This window comes from Macrobrachium rosenbergii, chromosome 42 (assembly GCF_040412425.1).
Source record: "Macrobrachium rosenbergii isolate ZJJX-2024 chromosome 42, ASM4041242v1, whole genome shotgun sequence".
Taxonomy (NCBI): Eukaryota; Metazoa; Arthropoda; class Malacostraca; order Decapoda; family Palaemonidae; genus Macrobrachium; species Macrobrachium rosenbergii.
This window is the reverse complement of record NC_089782.1, coordinates 9224501-9246019: the sequence shown is the minus strand read 5'-3', so window position 1 is coordinate 9246019 and position 21519 is coordinate 9224501. Positions and strand designations below refer to the sequence as shown.

The window sequence follows — 21519 nt, the reverse complement described above, 5'->3', positions numbered from 1 at the left end:
CCGACCCAGATCTTCAGGGTCGACAGCGAAGAGTCACGGATGATTTGGTCAGACTGTAAGAAAAGGTAGGACTTACTGAAAACATTCTCCAATTTTCTCGTATATGTCTATATAAGCCATTAAAGTCAAAAAGAGACTAAAGGTTAGTGGTCTCTTAAAACTTACCGACTCATCCACCACTAACTCGTACAGAGCGTAGCAGATTTCACAGCCATCGGGGTGCCAAACGACCAGGTCCCCAACGTGGACCGAGCAGCTGGAGTGCGATCAGCACACCTCGTGTCCACAGGGTCGTTGGAGAACCGCCGTGCACCCTGGCTCCTGACAACGTACCATCTGTAAGTGGAATGGTGGTACATGAGTATCGTCAAGGCAAGGCCTGCCGGAATTAGGTCCGGCGGTAATAGGCTACCTTAACACAGATTTATGGATGATGAAACATGCTTGTCATCAGGCAAAACCCACCGGAATTGAATCCGGTAGTAAAAGACTAATACACAGATTTATGGGTGATAAAACATGCGTGTCATCAAGCAAAACCCGCCGGAATTGAATCCGGTAGTAAAAGACTAATAATCATAGGTTATGCCACAGAATGGCCAACTATTAATTATGTTAAAAATAAGTACTCTATGATACTCAGCCGCTATGGTACTCCGCCGTGATTTGCCACTGAAATCTCATTATGTCACATTATGGAAACGGTGTAATGTGGCGGAAAGGAGTGTTCGCATACGGCCCATCTCTCAATCACCCAGGGCGGAAACCACATAGTGGAAACCGCCAATTAAACCGAAAACCATACCCACCGGAGCGGTAACATGGATGATAACAACAAAAGATCCGACTAACCTGACGGAGACTTAACATAGCGTAACTCATGATTGCATCCCCGGGACAGTGTTCGACGCTCCAGCTATAACTATGGAAAGCGAGCAAACGAAACACCGCCCGATAAGGGAAAGGTAGGTGAGTGGCGGAAACCCGGCGAACGGCGACCAGTCGGGTGGGTAGCACCCTCTGGAAGCCGAATGGAACTTCCTCACGGGGGTGCCGAACGCAAGCGATTGGTTTCCCTCTGCTAGGAAGACGCCCAGGCCACGTCGCCAAAATCTAATCGATCAGGTAAAGAAGGACTAGGCTATATACACGAAATAACCTGCGCAACCTCAGAATCCCAGCCTACCTTCCAAAACCAAAACTTTTTGGCTTGGTCAGGAAGGCCAGAATGAGCGCTACAGGTGAGGGGGTGGGGGAGAAGAACCTCGCATAACCTAGCCACACCCTCCAAAACCGACAGCCTGGTCAGGTGGTAGACTATGAATTGAGGAGACCCTTCACTATTCTAACCTCACCCTCCAAAACCTAACGGCCTGGCCAGGTGGGCTAAGGGTGAAGAGCAATTCTCTCACTAGCCTAACCTCACTTCCCAAAACCTAACGGCCTGGTCAGGTGGGCCAAGAGTGAACGAGGAACTCCCTCACAAACCTAACATCTACCTCCAAAACCTCAAAACGGCCTGGTCAGGTGAGCTAGGTAGTCTGAGCATCGTGTAAAAGCGCCTATCCTGTCTAGCCTAACCCTCCAAAACCGAATTACGGCTCGGTCGAGTAGGCTAGGCTAGAATATACCTAATCGAATAAAACTACCTGTCGTCAAGAGCACTAACATAATAAAAGTTAACCATTCGATGTGTTTTTAAGATGTCTAAAAATTATATACTTATAAATACATAAATGACTCAGCGGCAGAGAGGGCCAAACAACATCCGTTATACGGGAAGCGGGGATACCCAAAATGGCCACCTCTGACGCTTGAATCGCACATAAACTAATCCAAGAATAGACATGTCATCCATCCTTGTACACATCAGCTATGATCATGATAATAATAATACCACCATCGAGAAGGCACCAATTTGCTGATGGAGGAAGGAAACCAGTGAAAAGGGAGGAAAACTATGATCAGAAAAAGGGAGGGGTGTACCTCCATCCCTAGCCTAGATCAGTCATGATACGGGCTCCCTTACCTCCTACCAGCGAAATGGTAAATTCTCCAAATAAGGCTCCAAACTGAAATGGAGTATGGATAAAACTAGCAGAAATATTCTGCTAATAAAATGCGAAGACTGAGGGTCAAGCATGGCAGAGGCAGACACAGCCCACGCCCAGCTGCGTAGAACTATTTACCTTGGTAAACAATATACGAACAGTCAAAATATAATGCCTCTGTAATAAAAAACCCAAAGGCAAATGGTACTTAACTTAGATGGTGGAAATTCCTGGTGGGATGACATGATGTAAGTAGAAAAAAACCGAAAAACAACACCAAAGAAAAATACGGTGTATCCTGGAAGGCGTGCTAAATTGGAATGAATATGGCGGCCGGGGTGGTGGTTGGCTAGGTGCGGAGGGTAAGGCTTTGGAATGGCTCCTCCCTTTTCGGGGTTTTGAGAATGGAGAAATCTGTAGGACGAAGATCTGTGGTAGTGGCAACCACTCACCCCTTGTGCATACCGACACCATCTAATGGTATTCGATCCAGGGGTCGTAACCCTGGCATTATGAATAGCTTTTTCTCTGGTATATTTAGCAATATTTATACCCTAGAAATGAGTGCTAATGGATCATTTCACTGGGTGACACAGGTCGAGCCCAGAAATATTATCAATTATAAACATATTCATTACTAATTTTTCGTTTGAATAAGTTTATTTACTTTTATTAGGGAGGATGGAGACTATGTCATATTTAACACACATAGCAATTAATTATATACCATTGGAAACAAAAATTATTATAATTTTTGTGTGCAAAGATATACTACGGTAGATACCACAATTTACCTATTTTTGGCAAGTTTTTAAAATCAAGTATCTGTGAAATTTCCCATTATGCCTAAGTTCTCTCTGGCTGCTCATGCGAGTTTGTTTGTTTACTTTTCTTTGACGGGGACTGTCATATCTAACGCATATGGTAATGACTTATATATCATTGGAAAAAATTTTTTTGAAATTTGTCAGTGTGTAAATAAATATTTTTGAAATTTCTCAGTGTGTAAATAAAAAGTAAATATCTCAATTTACCTGTTTTTGTAAAATTTTTAAATGGAAGCAATTTTTGAAATTTCCCTTCATTTGTAATTTCTCCCTGGCTACTCACGCGAGTTTGTATGTTTACTTTTTTATTGGGGAGTGTGCTGTGTCATACATAACACAAATAGCAATGAAGTATATATCATAAGAAAAGTAAATTATATTACTTTCTTGGTGTGTACAGTGCTCAACCACTTTTACATGGGGATAGGTTCCATAACCCACCGTAGAAATGCAAAAAATGCGGTAATGCAAAATCCCCTCTAAAAATGATTATACAGTAAACCCCTCGTATTCGCAGGGGATGTGTACCACAACCCCCCAGCAAATAGCTAAAATCCGCAACACTTAGAACCCTTCTAAAAACACTTAGAACTGCCCATTTTGATAGTTCAAACACACACAAAAAATAAACTAAAAATGCTTATACAGGTATTATCCTACTTATGATGGGGTTAGGTTCCAAAAAACCCATCGTTTGTTGGGAAAAACGTATCTCGAATATAGCCTAGCCTACACTACGGTATTCAGTACCATGTATACATATATGGTAGCCTAGCTTACACTATAAAGTATACTCTATACATACATGGTATAGTAATTATTAATGTCAGCTAATTCTGGAGGTTCATGCAGTGACTTATGATAATTCAATACAAAGAGAAATTGGATAACAAACAAGAATTAGCTTAGCCTACACTATGGTATATCGTATATGTCGTGTTCTTTTATTAATATTCTTTCTTCTGTTTATATCTGCTATTTGTTTAAGAAGATTACTTCATTATAGATGTTGATCTTTCTGGCTTTGTTATGTAGTAGCATATTATAGATGTTGATCTTTCTGGCTTTGTTATGTAGTAGCGTAGTTTTCCCAGGAGGTTTTACGAAGACAATTGATTTTTCTTTCTTCATTAGCACTAAAGAAATAACTTTACAATAGAACTACAAGGTGATATGCTGTACAAAATATAGGGTGAGTCAATGTGAGCCTGTCTTCTTATATCAACCCACAATCGGTGAGGCTAGCAACCTCACGCCTTCTTCGGTTATAAGCAAAACAACAGTTTCTTGTTCGGTTGTTTGTGGCTGTATGCATTTACGCAAGAGTATAACATTACTAACAATACTTTTATCATTCTCTTTTACTTTTTTAACTAGAAGATAGGATAAAGAGATGGAGGAAAAGAAGCTGATCTATTGTAAGTTGGTCGCTCTCACTGCCCGATTGTACATTGCTGCCTGCGCCGGCGCGAAATTTTACAATATTTTATAGATATTGTTGTACTGTACTGGTATTAACTGCTTACCCCATCGCAAAATCAAATTATCATATGGCGAATTATCGTAACTCGAGCATTACCTGGATACCTAAGTATTTTAATAGTTTTATCACAAGAAGTGCATTTCGTCATGGAAACTGTATGAAAATACAGTAATTAGTGAATATTTCTCAGTGAAAAATACTGCAAATGGGCGAATTTTTTGCAAATAATATGTATATATGTTCCTTAGAGAAATCCGCGAATAGGTGAGTCCACGAATTGTGAGAACGCGAATGGGGGGTTTACTGTACTGTACCATAAACATAAAACAAGAAAATAAACAAAGCCAACAAGTTCACTACTAGATCAACGTAGGTAGTGCTGCCATATTTTTTACTTTGTCTATTTATTGTATGTACCTTACTTCATTAAAAGTTTAGCTGACCATGATTATCACACATATTATAACAGTACAAAAGAGAATACTTTACCACTGTTGATGTTTCATCTCTAATCACTGTAAAAATATTTAAAATCCAAATTTCATATGTAGATAACACAAAACCAACATTCTGACTCCCCCCCAACCCTAGTTTAACCATGCCTTTTAAGTCTCATTCCCAGCAAGTAACTGTGCCTAGACTTAGATGTATGAACACTTCAGTTCTCTCTCCCTCGGTATACATATCCTTTAACGAAAAAACAGCAAAATATCAATAAAACATTATTTCACTTACAGAATCCATCTATACTGTGCTTAGACTTTGATGTAAATACCTCTCTCTCTCTCTCTCTCTCTCTCTCTCTCTCTCTCTCTCTCTCTCTCTCTCTCTCTCTCTCTCTCTCTCTCTCAGTATACATATCCTTTGATGAAAAAACAGCAAAATATCAATAAAACGTTATTTCACTTAGAGAATCCCTTTATACTGTGCTCAGACTTCGATGTAAACACCTCTCTCTCTCTCTCTCTCTCTCTCTCAGTATACATATCCTTTAATGAAAAAACAGCAAAATATCAATAAAACGTTATTTCACTTACAGAATTCTCTCTCTCTCTCTCTCTCTCTCTCTCTCTCTCTCTCTCTCTCTCTCTCTCTCTCTCTCTCTCAGTATACATATCCTTTAATGAAAAAACAGCAAAATATCAATAAACCATTATATCACTTACAAAATCCATTTATACTGTGCTTAGACTTTGATGTAAACATCTATCTCTCTCTCTCTCTCTCTCTCTCTCTCTCTCTCTCAGTATACTTATCCTTTAATGAAAAAATACAGTATCTAATTTGTGAAAAGACAGTGTTGCTCTACAAAAAAAAATAAAATGTGATAATTTTAGTAATACGGTCCAAAGAAAAGAACAGGTTTTGACGTAGGAAAAGCCTATCTTTGTAGTCACTGTTGAGTCTTCAAGGAGTTACCCTTCATGGTGTACCAGAGCTCACATGGGTGACCAAGCTAATGTCATGGAATTCTCTTAGAGCTGGTCTCGCGGCTGGGTATTGTGATGTAGTGATAAACACTATAACACTTGATGGAGTAAATAATGGACTCAAAGAAAAGGGGGCACTTTCCCATATCTTTACAGCGAGGCTGTATACCCAGGTTCTTCCATCATCAAAACCTACTTAGAAGAGGAAGTGATTAATGAGCATGTGCAGTCTGCTGTAGTGTCAACAACAGACTTGTCGCAGAGACCAAGAAGCATTACTTTCTGTTGGTCAATGCAGGATGATCCCTTGCCCAAATCCCATGCCTTTTCGTCAGGGAAGTGGGAGGGTTTTGAGGACTCAACAGCGACTACCAAAAATAGGTTTTTCCTATGTCAAAACCTGTTTTTTGATAGCGTAGTCGCTTGTTTCATCCTTAAGGAGCTTGACAAAGAAATTGGCAGGTGACGAAAAAGGCTTAAGCTCTCAATTTTTAATCCCAGCACCCCAAAGGAAAAACATTTCTGGTCTGAGGGCAAGCCACAAATTTCAAGTCTCATTCTTTATTCCAAACACTCTTCAGGTTTTGGTACCAAAGAAAAAGAAACTATACATGAACTTTATTCTTTAGGACGTAGTTCTACAGTGGCTTACCTAAGCATACTGGGTTTAGTTGCAGTACTGTCACCCTTCTCCCAGCGATAGTTAGCATACTCAACATCAATAAGACCCCTGGTTTTCTGCTGTAGCACCTGGGTGTTGGGACTAACCATGCCACCTACTGATACACAGTATAGTTGAATTTGTTTGAGCTATTGGTAATAATGTGTACAGGGTGGTCTGATGACCACCCTGTACACTTAGAGACTTCTTCAAAAAAGAGATTTCTAAAGAAGGTCAATGAAGTACTTACTTTCCTAATATCATGTGACCTAGGAACAGTGTGGATTTGCCTTTTTAATGAGAGACACTACACTCATTCTCAGCCCTCGTAGGGAGAGTGGTTAGTTTGTGCTAGAGTGTAGGAAAATCGGACCCTCTGGGATGTTTGCCGTGAATTCTAAGTAAACCTTAAGTGCTGGAACCGGGCATAATGTCTTGTCTACTAAACTGAGTTTTCTTATCAGAAGGAGATTTCCTTCTTGAAGGATCCTCATTCTTAGCCAGGAATGATGAACCAGGGGACAATAATAATCAATGGTCAGCTATTTGCGTGAAGTATCGTTTCCATCTAAGAGAGCCCATTTCACTAATACAAGCTCCTGATTCTAACGCAATCAGGAAGATTGCCTTTTGTAGCATGTGTGTTGTGGTTGTATTGGGTCTGCTGAACTGAGGGGCTGACAGAAGTCTAAGCACCTTGTTCAAGGACCAAGCAATTGGAAGCCTTTCAGGAGTGAGTCTTTGTAGAGCAAAAGGCCACAGAAGGGAAGTGACAACTCCTATACTAAAGTCAATCCCGAATCTATAAAGCAAGGGTTCCATTAATGCTGCCTTGTATGCCATGATTGTTGTAACCACAAGGCATTTGTCTTCAAAAAGGTATACAAGAAATTTAAAAGTGTTTCCATAGAAATCTCAACTGGGCTCTCAGTATGGATATAATCTAACCATATCTTCCATACGGACTGGTAATGCTGGATAGATGATGTCTGTAATATTTGCACTAGGTACCTAGCAATGTTGGGTGAGTAATTTTCATGGTAGATAACATTTAAAAAATCCATAAGTGAAGGTCTCTGCTCAGATAGGAGGCTGTGAAGATGAATTTCCCTCCTACTGTGTGGGATAGAACAGATGACAGTGGTGGAATTAATCTCTTCGCCCATTGTTGAAGTAATAGGAACCTATGCCTGTTTGGCCAACTTGGGGCTATTAAGTAAGCTGTTCCTTTGAAGGTTGGAAGTTTGCTCAAAACCTTCGAAATCTAGGACAATGGAGGAAAAAGATATATCGTCCTCCATTTGTCCCAGTCTTGTAGGAAGGCATCTCCTGCTGTTGCTTGACTGTCCAAGTTCGGAGACATATACTGGGAGTCTGTGATTCTCGTATGTGGAGAACAGATCCACTTCCAGTTGTGGAAGCATGTTGGCTATTGTTTGAAAAGAGTGGATGTCCAACATCTATTCTGTTGAGGCTGTCGTTTTCCTTGGTAGAATCTGCTATTACGCTGAGAGACCCTGTGAGGTAAATTGCAGACAAGTACCACTTCCTTGCTTGCACCATCTGAAGGATCGCTAGCATTATCATATTGAGAGGAGGCCAACGTGATCCTGACCTCCTGGTGCAGAACATTGAAATCATGTTGTCTAGACCCAACAAAATGTCTCTCTCATCTGGAGGTTTGAGTTTTCTGAGAGACAAAAAGACAGCCATCAGCTCCAGTTTCTCAGAGTAGCTGACCACCTCCCTGCCACCTGACAATCCTCTCAATGTCCTCCCAACCTGTCAACTTGGTACCTGTGTGTATTGTCACATACAGACAGAGGATTCAAGTGACCTGTTTCACCAGAGATTCTTTCTGGGTCCAAGGCCAAAGTATCTCCCCAACTTTTTCAATCTTCTGATGAGGTCAGTCTCGCATCTTTTTTCTTGCATGCAATAACCAGAATTTGTTCACATTTGTAGTTGCATTCTGAGTATTGGCTCTATTACTGATGCAAACTGCAGCAGGCCCATCATGTGCTCTAACTGTCGTCTGGAAACTCTGGGCTGTGCAAGGAACCTTTTGAGGACTTGCCTTATTCTGTTTTGAGTATGTTAGTGAGAAACAACAGGATGTGAAGAGTACCCCAACAGTACCAGCCACTGAAAGCTGGCATGAGGTGGGATTTTTCCCGATTTATTATAAAACCTTTTGACTGTAGTCTGTTGACCACTACTCCTAGGTTTTCTGAAGCACTCTATTCTCGTGGGCTCCCAGATTAACCAGTCATCTCGGTAGGCTATTAGTTGTATTCCCTCTTTTGAGTTCTTGAACAACTACCGTTGCTAATTTTGTAAAAAAAAAAAAAAAAAAAAAAAAAAAAAAATCTTAGGGCAATGTTTAGCCCAAAGGGCATGATTTTGAACCTGTACGTATCTTTCCCTATTTGGAACCTTAAGAAGGGGCAGAAGGGAACAGTGATAGGGACGTGCCAGTATGCATCTTTCAGATCTACAGAAACTGTCCAAGTCCCTTTTGGAATGACTGAACGTACTTGGGCAACGGTAGTTATCAGAAACTTTTGGCAAACAGTGTGCTTGTCTAATGTTGATTGGTCGAGGATCACTCTTCATTTGGAGGAATCCTTTTAGGGGACACTGAAGAGACATGCTTGGTGGTGAATATATGCATGTTTCTTTATGGCTCCCATTAACATGGTCTTTCTGCATGTAAACTTCCATAGAGGGGTCTGGTTTTTAGAAGAATTCTTTTAAAGGAGGGGGAGGGATGAGACCATTTCCACCTCAGCCCATTTGAAAATAATGCTGCGTCCCCAAAGGGAAGATTTCCATTGCCTGTGGTGTCATTGAAGTTGACCCCCGACCATACAATTCCTATTCGTATCCACCTCTTCCTCTGCCTTTGCTCTTGGTAGGCATTCCAGGTGTTGCTTGTCCTTTTCCTCTATACGAGGGTCTCCAGACCTTGTGAAAAGGATTTCCTTCCTGCTGTTGTTGTCCCTTTGTAGGGAGTTGTCCCTTCTGACCACCTACCTGTCTTTGAGGAAAAATTTTTGGGGTGACTAAAGGCTTATAGGATTTTTTTATCATAACGAGCCTTTTTGGGTTGGGTAAAGGGAAGTTTGTTTAATTTGTTTCCTGAATTGTTTCCCAGAAGAGAGTACTCTGTACAATTCTGTTGGTGGGCTTGCTCGTTAAGTTTAGCCACAACAGTCTCCTCAAACAGGGTCCTTACAGAAGGGGTTAGAATGTAATAATGAAATTACATTGGGAATCTTCTGGAAGCCTTTTGGTGGCAACTCCCAGCAAGGTGGTGGAGGTTATAATACTATGGAGGTGGATCCTGGCATGAAATTCTGCTGAGGCTGTCCTCTGTGATTCTTCTCATAGGAGTCCCAAACTGCTGTGTAGCTATATCTAAAGGGAGCTTTTTCCTTTTCAAAAGGGAGTTGTAGTGCTGCCCATTCATTGGTGGAATTTCCCAAAACTGGGATGACCATGGAAATGGTTTTAATTCTGTCATTGTGTCTTGTTTTTTAGTCACTACAAATTTCTCAAAATCTGCCTTCACATGATTAATAATTTTGAAAGCGAAGGGACAGAAGGCTGGGGCTACTTGGTGAGCACCTTGGGTCTTATTCAAAATGGAAACAGAGATCCATTTTTCACTGACCTGGTAAAGGGTGTCTTCTATGGCTTTTAATGCTATAGGCATAGGTAAGAGAACCGTTTCTGTTAGTGGTTTCTCTGGTGCATTTCCTCATATAGTTTCCAAATTACGGGTTAACTTGATTACAAGTGTGCAGTTGTAATACATTTAATTAAATATCTAAGTTAACTTCAACCATCTAAGGTTTTGGTTAATTTTCCTACCTGTATATGGCTATATTACTTATACACTGTTAGTCCTTTTGCAATGGCTATGTGAAATTTTAATTCTAACTGTCATGCCATTCAGACTAACTGCTATGAACTAATTTGTTTAACTAACCCAAGCTACTGTTTTATATGGCTTAGGTTAAAGCTTCTAGTATAATCTACGTTAAGCTATGGACAGAGGATTTCTTAAAGGGTTCTCGCTTAACTTATTCTAGGCCAATGCCTATTCTAGCTTATTTGAAGCTTAAGGATATAAGCTATACAGAAAACAACCTGAAAAGGGGTTCCTACTTAATCTGGTTAGGCTACTGCCTGTTCCAGGTTTATGTCACCTTTCAGGATAAAGGCTACATAAGACCCTATTAGTATGTAGCCTTACAGATGTGCTACCAAGTTGTGAGAACTAGGTTATTTCATTGAACCTAGGATACTGTTTATATATACTTTAATCCTTGGCTTATTTGTTTTTTCTTAGCCTAGTACAGGGTATTGCCTAACCCCGATTATTATAGACCGCTCTCAATTGTATAGGCTATATAAAAACAGAAACTTACTAATATGTTAGCCTACTATTTTTGTCTAACCCAGGTTGTTCTTTATATAACTCATTAACATGTAACCTTACAGCTAGGCTATCACTTACTCTAATTTAGGCTACTGCCTACTCTGGATTATTTAATTCACACTTAAGGATATGGTTCACATAAAACATAATTACCCTGATATGTAGCCTTAAAGCTAAGCTACCATCTCATCTAGCATGGATTATTATTCCATCTAGTTCTAGGTTACACGGTCTAGTAGTCCTGGATTACTCAGATCATGCTTAAGTGTACAGGCTTATATAAAAGGAAAAAAATTTACTAATATGTAGCCTTATGGCTAGGCTGCCAATTTATTTGGCCCAGATATTGTTATTATCTGATCCTAGAATCCTTGGTCTAAGCTAGGCCATTTAAGGATATGTAATCCTAGGTTATAGGCTACAGACAACATCCTATATTAATCTAGTCTATATTCTCACTTACTGCCTAGATTATTGTAGACATCATATAATATGAAAGGATTCTCTACATTAATGATATGTTGTGGCACATTTCTTTTAGTTAGAACATTTAGTTACAATGACAAACTCTTTAAAACAATTTGAGCTTTGATTATTGTAGACATCATATAATATGAAAGGATTTTCTAGCAATCAACAATGAGTAGTTACAATGACAAACTCAAAACAATTGATGGAAAGAAGCACTGGTTCCAGCTTTCACAGACAAATTAATTATTAATTCTAAAAGTTTAAAACTAAAACCTTAACTGGAACTTAATATTAAGAACTTATCTTGCTATTTTTGAAGTTTCCATCATCCTTGTTAATAAAATTGGAGAAAAATTTTAAATTTTTTCAGAGAGCTGACAATAATAAACTTCACACGTTGACCAAGAAGAGTAATCCTTCTTGGTCTCCGCGATGGGTCTGTTCTTGACACTATGGCAGACTGCGCATAAGCACTAATCACTTCCTCTTCTAAGCAGATTTTGATGATGGAAGAACCTGGATATACACCCTCACTGTAAGATTTGGAAAGTGCCCCCTTATCTTTGAGTCCATTATATACTCCATCATGTGTTACGATATTCATCACTCCGACACAATGTCCGGCCAAGAGACCAGCTATAAGAGAATTCTTTGACATTAGCTTGGTCACCCATGGAGCACTGGTAGACCATGGAGGGTAACTTCTTGAGGACAAAACAAGTGACTACACTATCAAAAATTTGCAAATTGGTGAACGTTCCCAAGTAAAATTGAAAGATATGTTCCACAAAAATCCGCAACAAAATGAAGCGTGAAAAAGTGAAGCACATAAAAGTAGGGTAGTGCTGTAAATAAAAATTAGATATCTTAATTTACCCATTTTTGGTGATTTTTTGAAAAACAGCAACAAACAGGTGCTGCTTACTGATAACCTACAACTCATCAATATATTTTGCACATGTGTTTCATTGCACTTTGTTATATTGTACCTAACAAAAACAGTAAAGAATTATACATCAAAGAAGGGCAATTCATTTTACTTTTGTGCCAAATTAAAAATGAGGTACCTCTGTTTAGCATTTTTTGGCAAATTAAAAAAAAAGTGGCAAAAAATGTTCCAATAATGGCTAACTTCAACTTGTGATATGGATGCTTTATTTTGGTTTTAGGGATATTTTTTAACATAACATAATGTACTAGAACTCATTAGCTTTACAATGACATCAAATTCATTGATGTAACATGAAATATAAGATTACCCAGAGCAATAAAAAAAAATTACTGCTATGCATGTTCATATGGCCCATGGGGGCAGTGAATCTGCCACAGACCAAACCTGAAGAGGCTGATAACGTGAACCAGTTAAAAGTTATCCATGATTGGAACATGTAATCACACAAAACACAAATTTCATACACAAAAACTCTGTATGCTTAAACATAACTATTGACAGTCATCTACTCTTGCATTGGTGGCTTTCATACATGAAAATTTCCTTGACTGGGTATGGAACATAATGAAATGTTCTGCAGTGTAATACTCATAGGAAAAGCCTGAAAGTTATGTTGAGATTTTTCATAATGAAATACAATCACCATCATAATTTTTTGACATCGCTTACTAAGTGAAATTAGTTCTCTTCACTCTTTTGTCTCGTGCACTTTCTGCCTGAAATCCCAATTGGTCTTCAATTATGGCTTGCTTCAATGATTTTCTAAGCCCTCCTAATTGTCCCTGATCTTTTTACATATAAACAGTACTAATTTTTTTTAATATGTTCCTCACCCATTTTCATCCAATGTCCAAACCATCTAATCTTGAGGTCTCATTCCACTGGGAAGTGAAATATCTCTTTCAATTTTATTCTTTAACTGGCATGAAGAATAAATGACCGGTACACAAAGTAAACAGATGAATAATAAAATACTGAAAAGAAGGGTATGGGATAACCAACAAGCAACACAAATGAAGTAAGGAAATGGATAGATGAACACCGCAGTAAAAAGGTGTGTGACCTCTAGAGAGAATGAAACATCAAAGCATACAATGCCAATAGAGAGAGAGAGAGAGAGAGAGAGAGAAAATGTGGGATAGTAGCAAGCTTCACAGTTAACGGGGAGCACGAGATATGGGAAATTTTGCCCCACTGGAGGTGGATCTCACCCACTAGAGTATTAGGATATTTTTATGAAGTCCAGTATATGTAGAACCCACTATGAACTGAAGCATAAGGCTATAGTATAATGCAACGGTTTGTCCACTGTATGAACACATCCAGTAGTATCCATTACAGTCTCATCTGGAAAAAGTTACTATATTTCCCCGCATTGATGATAATATTGTTTCCTAAAATAAGTCTCAGAAATTTACTGTGCATCCTATAGGCCAAAGGTTACTTTTTCCCTGACTTTAAGGGAACATTAGTAACTTAAAACTGCAGCAAGGTAAAAATGTTTACCGGTAAATTGTACTATAGCAAGAATATTGTAATAAAAGTGAAAATTTTGTAATACAGTACACTGCTTTTTATGACAGCTTCTACAGAAATTTACTACTGACTTCTTTATACTAAGTAACAAAGAGTAAAATATCTTCAGATTTTGAAGATTTAGTTTTTTTTAAATGTAAGATATGTACAGTAGTGTGATAATTTTAATCTTTATCCTATTTTTTATTTGTTCTATTTGGGATGTCAAATTCGTGCCATGTTTTAACAAAGTGTAACTGTGCAATAAAATGTTATTCCTTTATATTTCTTAAAGCACTGTGTAAGCTTAAATCTGATATCAACAAAATCTTAAAGTACTGCAACAGCTCTAGCCCCATCCATTTGCCCACACTGAAACACTGTTGGCCGATAAAATTCCTGATGCAACATAAATGGGCAGCTTATATTGTATGTTACTTCACAATCTGTTCAAGCTTTCCAGTTCACGGATATGATGATCTTTGGGGAAAGCTTTTTTAATACTAAAATAAATGAACTTGAAAAAACATGAAATATTGTTAAAATAATGAAATTAAAAACTACAATATGTGATCAATAAGCTGTAGTAGCCAAATTCATGGTACTCCAACACACTGTAATAAGTGAATGTTTACAGCACACCAATCAAAAATACAGCCATCAACTCATAAGTATTGCTACCTATTCCTATTTTAGTTTTAAAAATTTTACTGGTCAAAATTGAGGGTGCTTCTGTGAAGTCAGAGCATCTTTATTTCTGGAAATAAATTTAATATCAACACAAAAAATTCCTAAAAACCTGATATCTATACAAAAAAGTAGATCACGATAAACCCTGACATGAGAACAAAATCGTCGTGAGATATTTCAAGTACTGTAAATAATTTATGTTTCCCTTCATCTGCAGGAAACTTTTTGAGTAAGAAAACCAAACCCCTAACAAGAGAAATGAACTGAAAGTAATACCTATTATTAATATATAAATCACAGCAGATCATTAAAATAAAAAGATGAAGAGCATTTCTTCTTACAAACTTTTAAGCAGAGAATCTTCAAAAGTACAGCACTTATGCTGAATTTCAGTATTCCTTTTATTACACTAAGTTTCTGTGGTTGTGGTCCTAATTTTATTTTTTTAAATGCCAATATTTATCTGCAGTTTCTCATATGGCAGGTATTTCAGTCATGAAGAATTCCTATGGCTAGTACAGGATTTCAATCTTGGTGGATGTGGTAATTCCATATTTACCAGTTTCTTAAAATTTTGTATTATAGGAATCTGAAACCACCTCTATAACAGTGTGTCAACATATGTTTTTTTCCTTTTGTGCAAAGCAATGTTGAGTGACCTTTCATTAGATATTAAAAAATTGATGGGAAACCCACACCAAAATAAAATAAAAAAGGAACATAAGATGAAAAGAAGAGTAAGACCTAAACACAAAAGGGAGTCATTAACCAGCCTCCAACACAATAGAAGGTTATAGAAGCAGGACATGTGGCAGCAGGACGAGAATTCCAAAGCTTGGCCAGAGTGACAAACAGTCAATGAAATTTTGCAATTCAATTTCCACAAAATATAAGTGGGGGGAAGTGGTCTGAGATTCATTATGAAGGTTGCCTGAAAGAAAGAAAAAGTTCTTCTCCTCAATGTAACATTAGGCAAAATAGTGCTTGCAGAAGGGACAGAAGGCACCTTTTAGTAGAAAGAGATGAACTCAAGAAGATTCAAGGGCTGTACAGTATTACTGACTACACACATTATCTTTGATTTAACTCTGTTGAGGAGGAAGACAACCCTTAAGTTGCCCAAATGCAAGTCCCCCTCCCAAAGAGAGACGGTTAAGGCTTACATTAAGCCGCAATAACTGATACAGAGAAAAGAACTTACAAAACCTAAATAATACATTTTATGTAGAGTATCGCCTATCAGTTTACATAATACATACATGTTAAATTGGACTTTCATGCTAAAAAGTCCTTTATCTCATTTATATTAAAATATTAAAGAAAGCGCTTAGTCAGAAGTTGGTCATAAGGAGAAGAAAGATCAGTGGGCAAGATGAGAAAGAGCTGATGGCAGGATGGTAACATGAAAAGATAATCAACAAGAAATCAGCTGGTAGAGGAAAATAAAACCATAACTGGAAAGTTTGACTAAGAACCTGCCTGGATTCAATAACATTCTTGGTAATGCAGAAATTCATGAAAAAGCATCTCAAAGCACCTGACATGATCAATTTAAGGTAAAATGAAGAACAAAAATATTTCAATGATCCTACTTTTTCAGATACTGTCCTATTATTTACTAAAATATTTAACTGCAAGTGTTTTAAAAGATGGAAATCACACCGATGAGCAACAGGAAAAGTTAACAAAACCAGGGGAGTTAATGGTGAATATAATGTTTGAATTGAGTATGGCTATGAAAGATCTTGGAAAATGTAAGAGCTAGAACTATTCATACTAAAGAAGTTAAACAGAATTATAGATAAGGAAATAACAGACTTAAACTACAGCTCCATCCAACACACAAACCACTTCAGTACTTCACACCTAGAATAAAGATTTCTACAGAAATTTCACTAAACCCCAAAGCCACCATTAAATTAAAGGCTACAATATGATCTACATGACTAATGTAAGATGAAAATTGAAACTAGATAAATGCATAGTCTAAATGAAGATGTAGAACTGAAAGTTACCCAATGAAGATTATTCAAATCTATAAAGAAATACATGAAAGGTTCCCACTTTGAAACTGTTGCTTAAACACATGGTAAGTCTATCTTTTATACAGTGTATTATCCAGAACTGCGCAAAAACACACTGATATACCAAAAATTCACAATGTAATTTACACCAATATTGATCTATTGTATATATAACATTTAGTATGATCTTTATCAAATTCTATAAATTACGCACAGAAATTAAAATATCAGGGTTCTACCATCACCAATACAAGTTCATACAGTGTACTTTTAATAAGTTTTAAAAAATCTGAATCTTATATAAAACAAGCAATCTACATAATTATCTAATAAAATTATTATTACCTTGGTTTTGTATTAAGTATCAGCAATGGAAAGAAAGAATATAATTTTCCTAAATTTAACACAGGAGAGGTCCAGAAGAATACAGGAGCTCAAAAGAAAAAATAATCTTTAGATTATAACGCAGGAGATATGCATTCTCAGAAAAGGGATAAGAGTTTACAGATTATTTAGAATACAATATTGAATCTCTTACCCCAACCCATCCTTTATCAACACACACAAACTGAGAAACCTACACAACAACACAACAAAAAGCTGTCAGTTTTGTGAGGGTAACAAAACTCACCTGTAATCGAGCAGAGAAGACGTAAGGTAGGTGCCTCTCCCGAGTACTGATTTATCATTCCTTTACTAGCAGCTTGAGGCACTGGGATAGTTAAAGTTATAGGTTTGTGGAACTTTCGTCTTCGAGGTTCTACAGTAACGATTGGTGACACTGCAACACGATTACCTAACAACTTAGCCACCAGATCCGTTGGAATTGGTTGGGCCTGGAATAAGGCAATATATAACTTTAATTCACCACAGAAGACTGACATTCATACAATTAGTGAGCAAATCATGTAAAACTTTCCATTAGAGGATGAATTATTCTAAATTTGAAATCTGAAATCTGATAAGCAAAACATGGCTAATATTCATCAGTTGACAAACAGCCTGGAACTGTACTGATAATATATTAAAACATGAAGCATTACATACATTACATACATATGTATTTGAACCATTACTGTGAATCTTTGGGACATTTAGGGAGTCATGTTACTGAAATTCCAAGCTACTATACCAGTTGTTTAGATGTGCTGAAATACTCTTAACTGGCTTTAAATTGTGAATTGAAATTTTCTAAAATTAGTTAAAAAAAATTCCATATTCTGTAAGTAAGAACAATTGTCCTATTAAAGCCTATCACTTCAGTATGAAGGGAAACTCAGAAAGAATTTGCTAGGAAGAGCTTGTTTTAACCTTTTGCTCTCAAAATGACATCCATACGCAACGGAAAGAGGGTAGGTGGATCATGTGTTTGTTATGAAATGGTTATACAGTATGAGAAATCTGTAAGTAAAAGGAAAAAAGCTGTATGTGACATACATATCCCTACAGAAAGTTAAAGATAGGTATGATAGAGAGGCAAAGTGGAGGGTTCTGAGGATGTATAATATAGAAAGTGCATTACTGTGCAATAAGTGTTTATTACAGAAGTGAAGCATGTATTAGTTTGAAGAAAGGAGGGTGACTCAATTTATGTAAAAATGGTGCTTTTACATAGAGCTAAGACAAGGGTGTGTCACATCTTCATGTCTATATATTAACTTTATATATGAAGTGATGCTTGAAGTTAGGGAGCGAACAGTCGATGTAGGTACAAAGTCATGTAATAAGATGATGCACTATGAATGAAGTGTGAAATGGCTGATGTTTGCAGAAGTTACAGTACCAGTAAGGGATAATAAGGAGAAACTAAAGACATCAGTGTAAGGGTATGAAAGTGTTTGCCAGAGGAGAAAATTGAATGTAAATGTGAGCAAGAGTAAGCTTGTAAGGGTCATTGGGAACCAAGAAATGCTAGTATCGGTGGTGGGAGAATGGAGGCAGTAAAATTTTTTTATAAAGTATTTGAAAGTAAATGTTTTGGATGATAATAGGATGAGGATAAAAGACTGGAGGGACTTGGATTGTCTATGCAAGCCAAGGTTAAGTCTAAAAAAAAAAACTGGTTAACCAACTCTTCTTAACAGAAGTGTCATGTGGATGATAAATGCAAAAAAAAAAAAAGTGGAAGTTGTAAAGATGAATGGTTTTCATTTTGGCAAAAATAATCCAACCACAGAATAAAAAAATAGGTCCCAAAAAATTCCTTCGCCCAAGGATATATAGACTTTCCTGTAGCTTTTTTCTCCAAAACTGTCAGTGTGCTATATCTATCAAAGCATAACAAAAAGCATTCAGATGCAGACCAACCTGCAAGGGTTTGAAGGCTCTATTCTTAACAGAAACTTACTGTATTCTCTAAAACTCATCTCTATGATTAATTAATTAATTAAATCTCCACAGATTTATCTTTGAAAAGAAAATAAATAAATTGTTTATTTTTAATTAGACAACAGAAAAACTAATGTAATTATAAACAAGGAAAGAATGACACTTTACTTAAAATATACAATTTTAACCTATAAAATTATATACACATAAAAGGGAATGAGAGTGACTGCATACACCCATGCAAAGCTGCATGGGTATTTAAAATACAGAGTAGAAGTATTTCAGCGACTTAAATTCTGGTATCAGATGGGAAATAATACATATTCACCTCAACAAAAAATAAATTGGTAGTGTCATTTCTGGTGTTTTCAACAATATTTTTTTTAAGCTTTTCTGTCTCTGCAGTGTGGATAAAGAAGCTTAACAAGTTGTTTAAATAAATCATAACTGGTGATACATTTATCAAAGACCATGGGTCAAACCATGGCACTGACAATGCTGACCTTATGGTTCTACCTGATTTGTCTCACACACCAGAGGTTCATAGCTCCAGGACTTTTCACTTCCCTGATGGGATTAATAATAACCTAAAAGACATTGATGGTCTTCACAAGGGGACAGTATATTCTAATCTATAAACTGGCTGCTTTTATAACCAAGAAATAAGGGCAGAGCAAGTATGCATATGGAAATTTCAAATTACAGAAATGAGTTTTGGGAACTGGGGCTGAACATCTCAGAGAGTGATGGTGTTTAGGAGTACGTGTGTAGGTGTGACAACAATAAAAGATGGGCAAATAAATAGGTATTGTACAAGTTATACATAAATGTAAGGATGGACATATACATAAAGAGGGAGATACAAATAATGCATAAAGAGGGAGATACAAATAATGCAAAAGTGAAAAATAACAAAAAATGGTTTGATACCACATATGATGTACTTGTGGTATAAGAAACTGAAAGGGTGCGAAAATGGAAGATTTGGCAAAAGGGTTAGCATAGGTAACAGGATGGATCAGATTGTTTTAAAATGGTTTGTTCAAGTAGAAAGATTGGAGAATGATAAGTTGGTGTAAAAAGTATACTGCATACTGTACTTAGAAAGTGTTGGGAGGGCAGAGGATAATAATATATTAGAAATAGATACATGAACTGAAAGAGGTATTGAAAAGGCAGGCCATCAGCATCCAGGAAATGCATGAGTGCATGCATGACAAAAGAAAATGGTAGTATGTATTGGGGATTTGCATGCTGTTGGTGAGCCTTCTAGTTTAGGTGTATGCATTTGCCAGTGTTGTAGACATTTTCTGCACAGAGGATTCATCAGTTTAAGCATGAATGTGGCAGTGATCAATATGACAAATTTTTAAAGTAATTTGTATTTTTCCTAACATACAAAACCTGAGGTCTTTACATATGGGATTAACTTTCAGTGAGCTGGAAAACCAGCCAATAAACTTTTGCAAGGTGGTTATGGTAATAGCTACCGATGGTAAGGACTGATGCATCAGCCATCAAGTCGGTGCGCATTCAATTCTACGCAGTTTACCTTCTGGTCTAGGAAGGTAATAGAATGAGGGGTGGTAAGAGGTGGGCCCTTTATGTAAAGACCTCAGGTTTGTATGTTAGGAAAAACACAAATTACTTTAAAAATCTGTCATTTGTTCCTACAAAAATATAAACCCTCGGTCATTACACATGGGAGACTTACTTTTAGAGGGAGGATTCTGAGTAAATCTCTGAACCGACTGGGAGTTTGGCTCACCTGGTACTCTCTTCCTGGTCATGAAAGAGCAAAGGAAGGAGACCATACCTTCGATCTATTGAACAAGAGAGATGTTCAATTGCCAGACATCTGGGCATTTTGAATTAATGGAATGTAATATCCTTGATTTGAAAAGGTTTGGATGAACCCACAGTGTCAGAGGCTATAAAGCAGAGAATAACCAACTGGTTTGTTCATAGTCAGTCCCTCTCTCCCCTTGCTAGAGAGAAGGAAGGATTTGCATCTACTAATCCAAAAGGAGCTAGATTATAGATAGGATACTCAGTCATCTAGATCACCTGCACGCACGCCTGTCCAGCATGTGATGGCTCGTTCACTGTTCCTCTGCCCACTGGAAGAGGAAGGAAGACAGGAAAAAGGGAGGGGGTCAATTCCACACACACCTTCCCCTTCAGCCACACACCTTAGGTGAGATGCAACCTGTCCCTCAAGAGCTGGGTGAACTACAAGACTTGTTGAGCGTCCACCATAGGACCCAAGGAAAAGGTGTCCAAGGACCTATGGGCAACATCCCTAGGTATAAGGATATGAATGTGATCTGCACAATTACATTCCATCCTAGTACTCAACTGACAGGTTCCTTCTGAATGCAACGTACAGACTGATGCTCCTGGCCTCAAAAGATCTGGGCTGAAATGTACTGATGTCCACCAGGAAGTTGCGGGGTACACTCGTTTGACCATCTCACTAGTCAGAGAAATGACAATTTGGACACCGTTTCTCGGCCAACTCGAAGCTAATGAACAAGTCGTTGGCACTGGGGTGAAGGTCTAGTCCTTAAGGAGGCAACATATAGGTCACACTGTCATTGGAACCACAGGACCATAGAAGTGGAAGGATCAAACTTACTG

At 37.7% G+C, this 21519-nt stretch overlaps 1 protein-coding gene across 50 annotated transcripts in view; it reads right to left on the bottom strand.

Moving 5' to 3' along the window:
- Nucleotides 1-21519, bottom strand: part of LOC136827934 (ankyrin-2-like) — a 790256-nt gene that overhangs the window by 216769 nt on the left and 551968 nt on the right. For all 50 annotated transcript variants that reach the window (XM_067085443.1, XM_067085453.1, XM_067085409.1 and 47 more), the window contains one exon: nucleotides 17183-17387. In XM_067085443.1, coding sequence (XP_066941544.1) covers nucleotides 17183-17387 — 205 coding nt within the window. The remainder of the gene's footprint in view (nucleotides 1-17182; nucleotides 17388-21519) is intronic.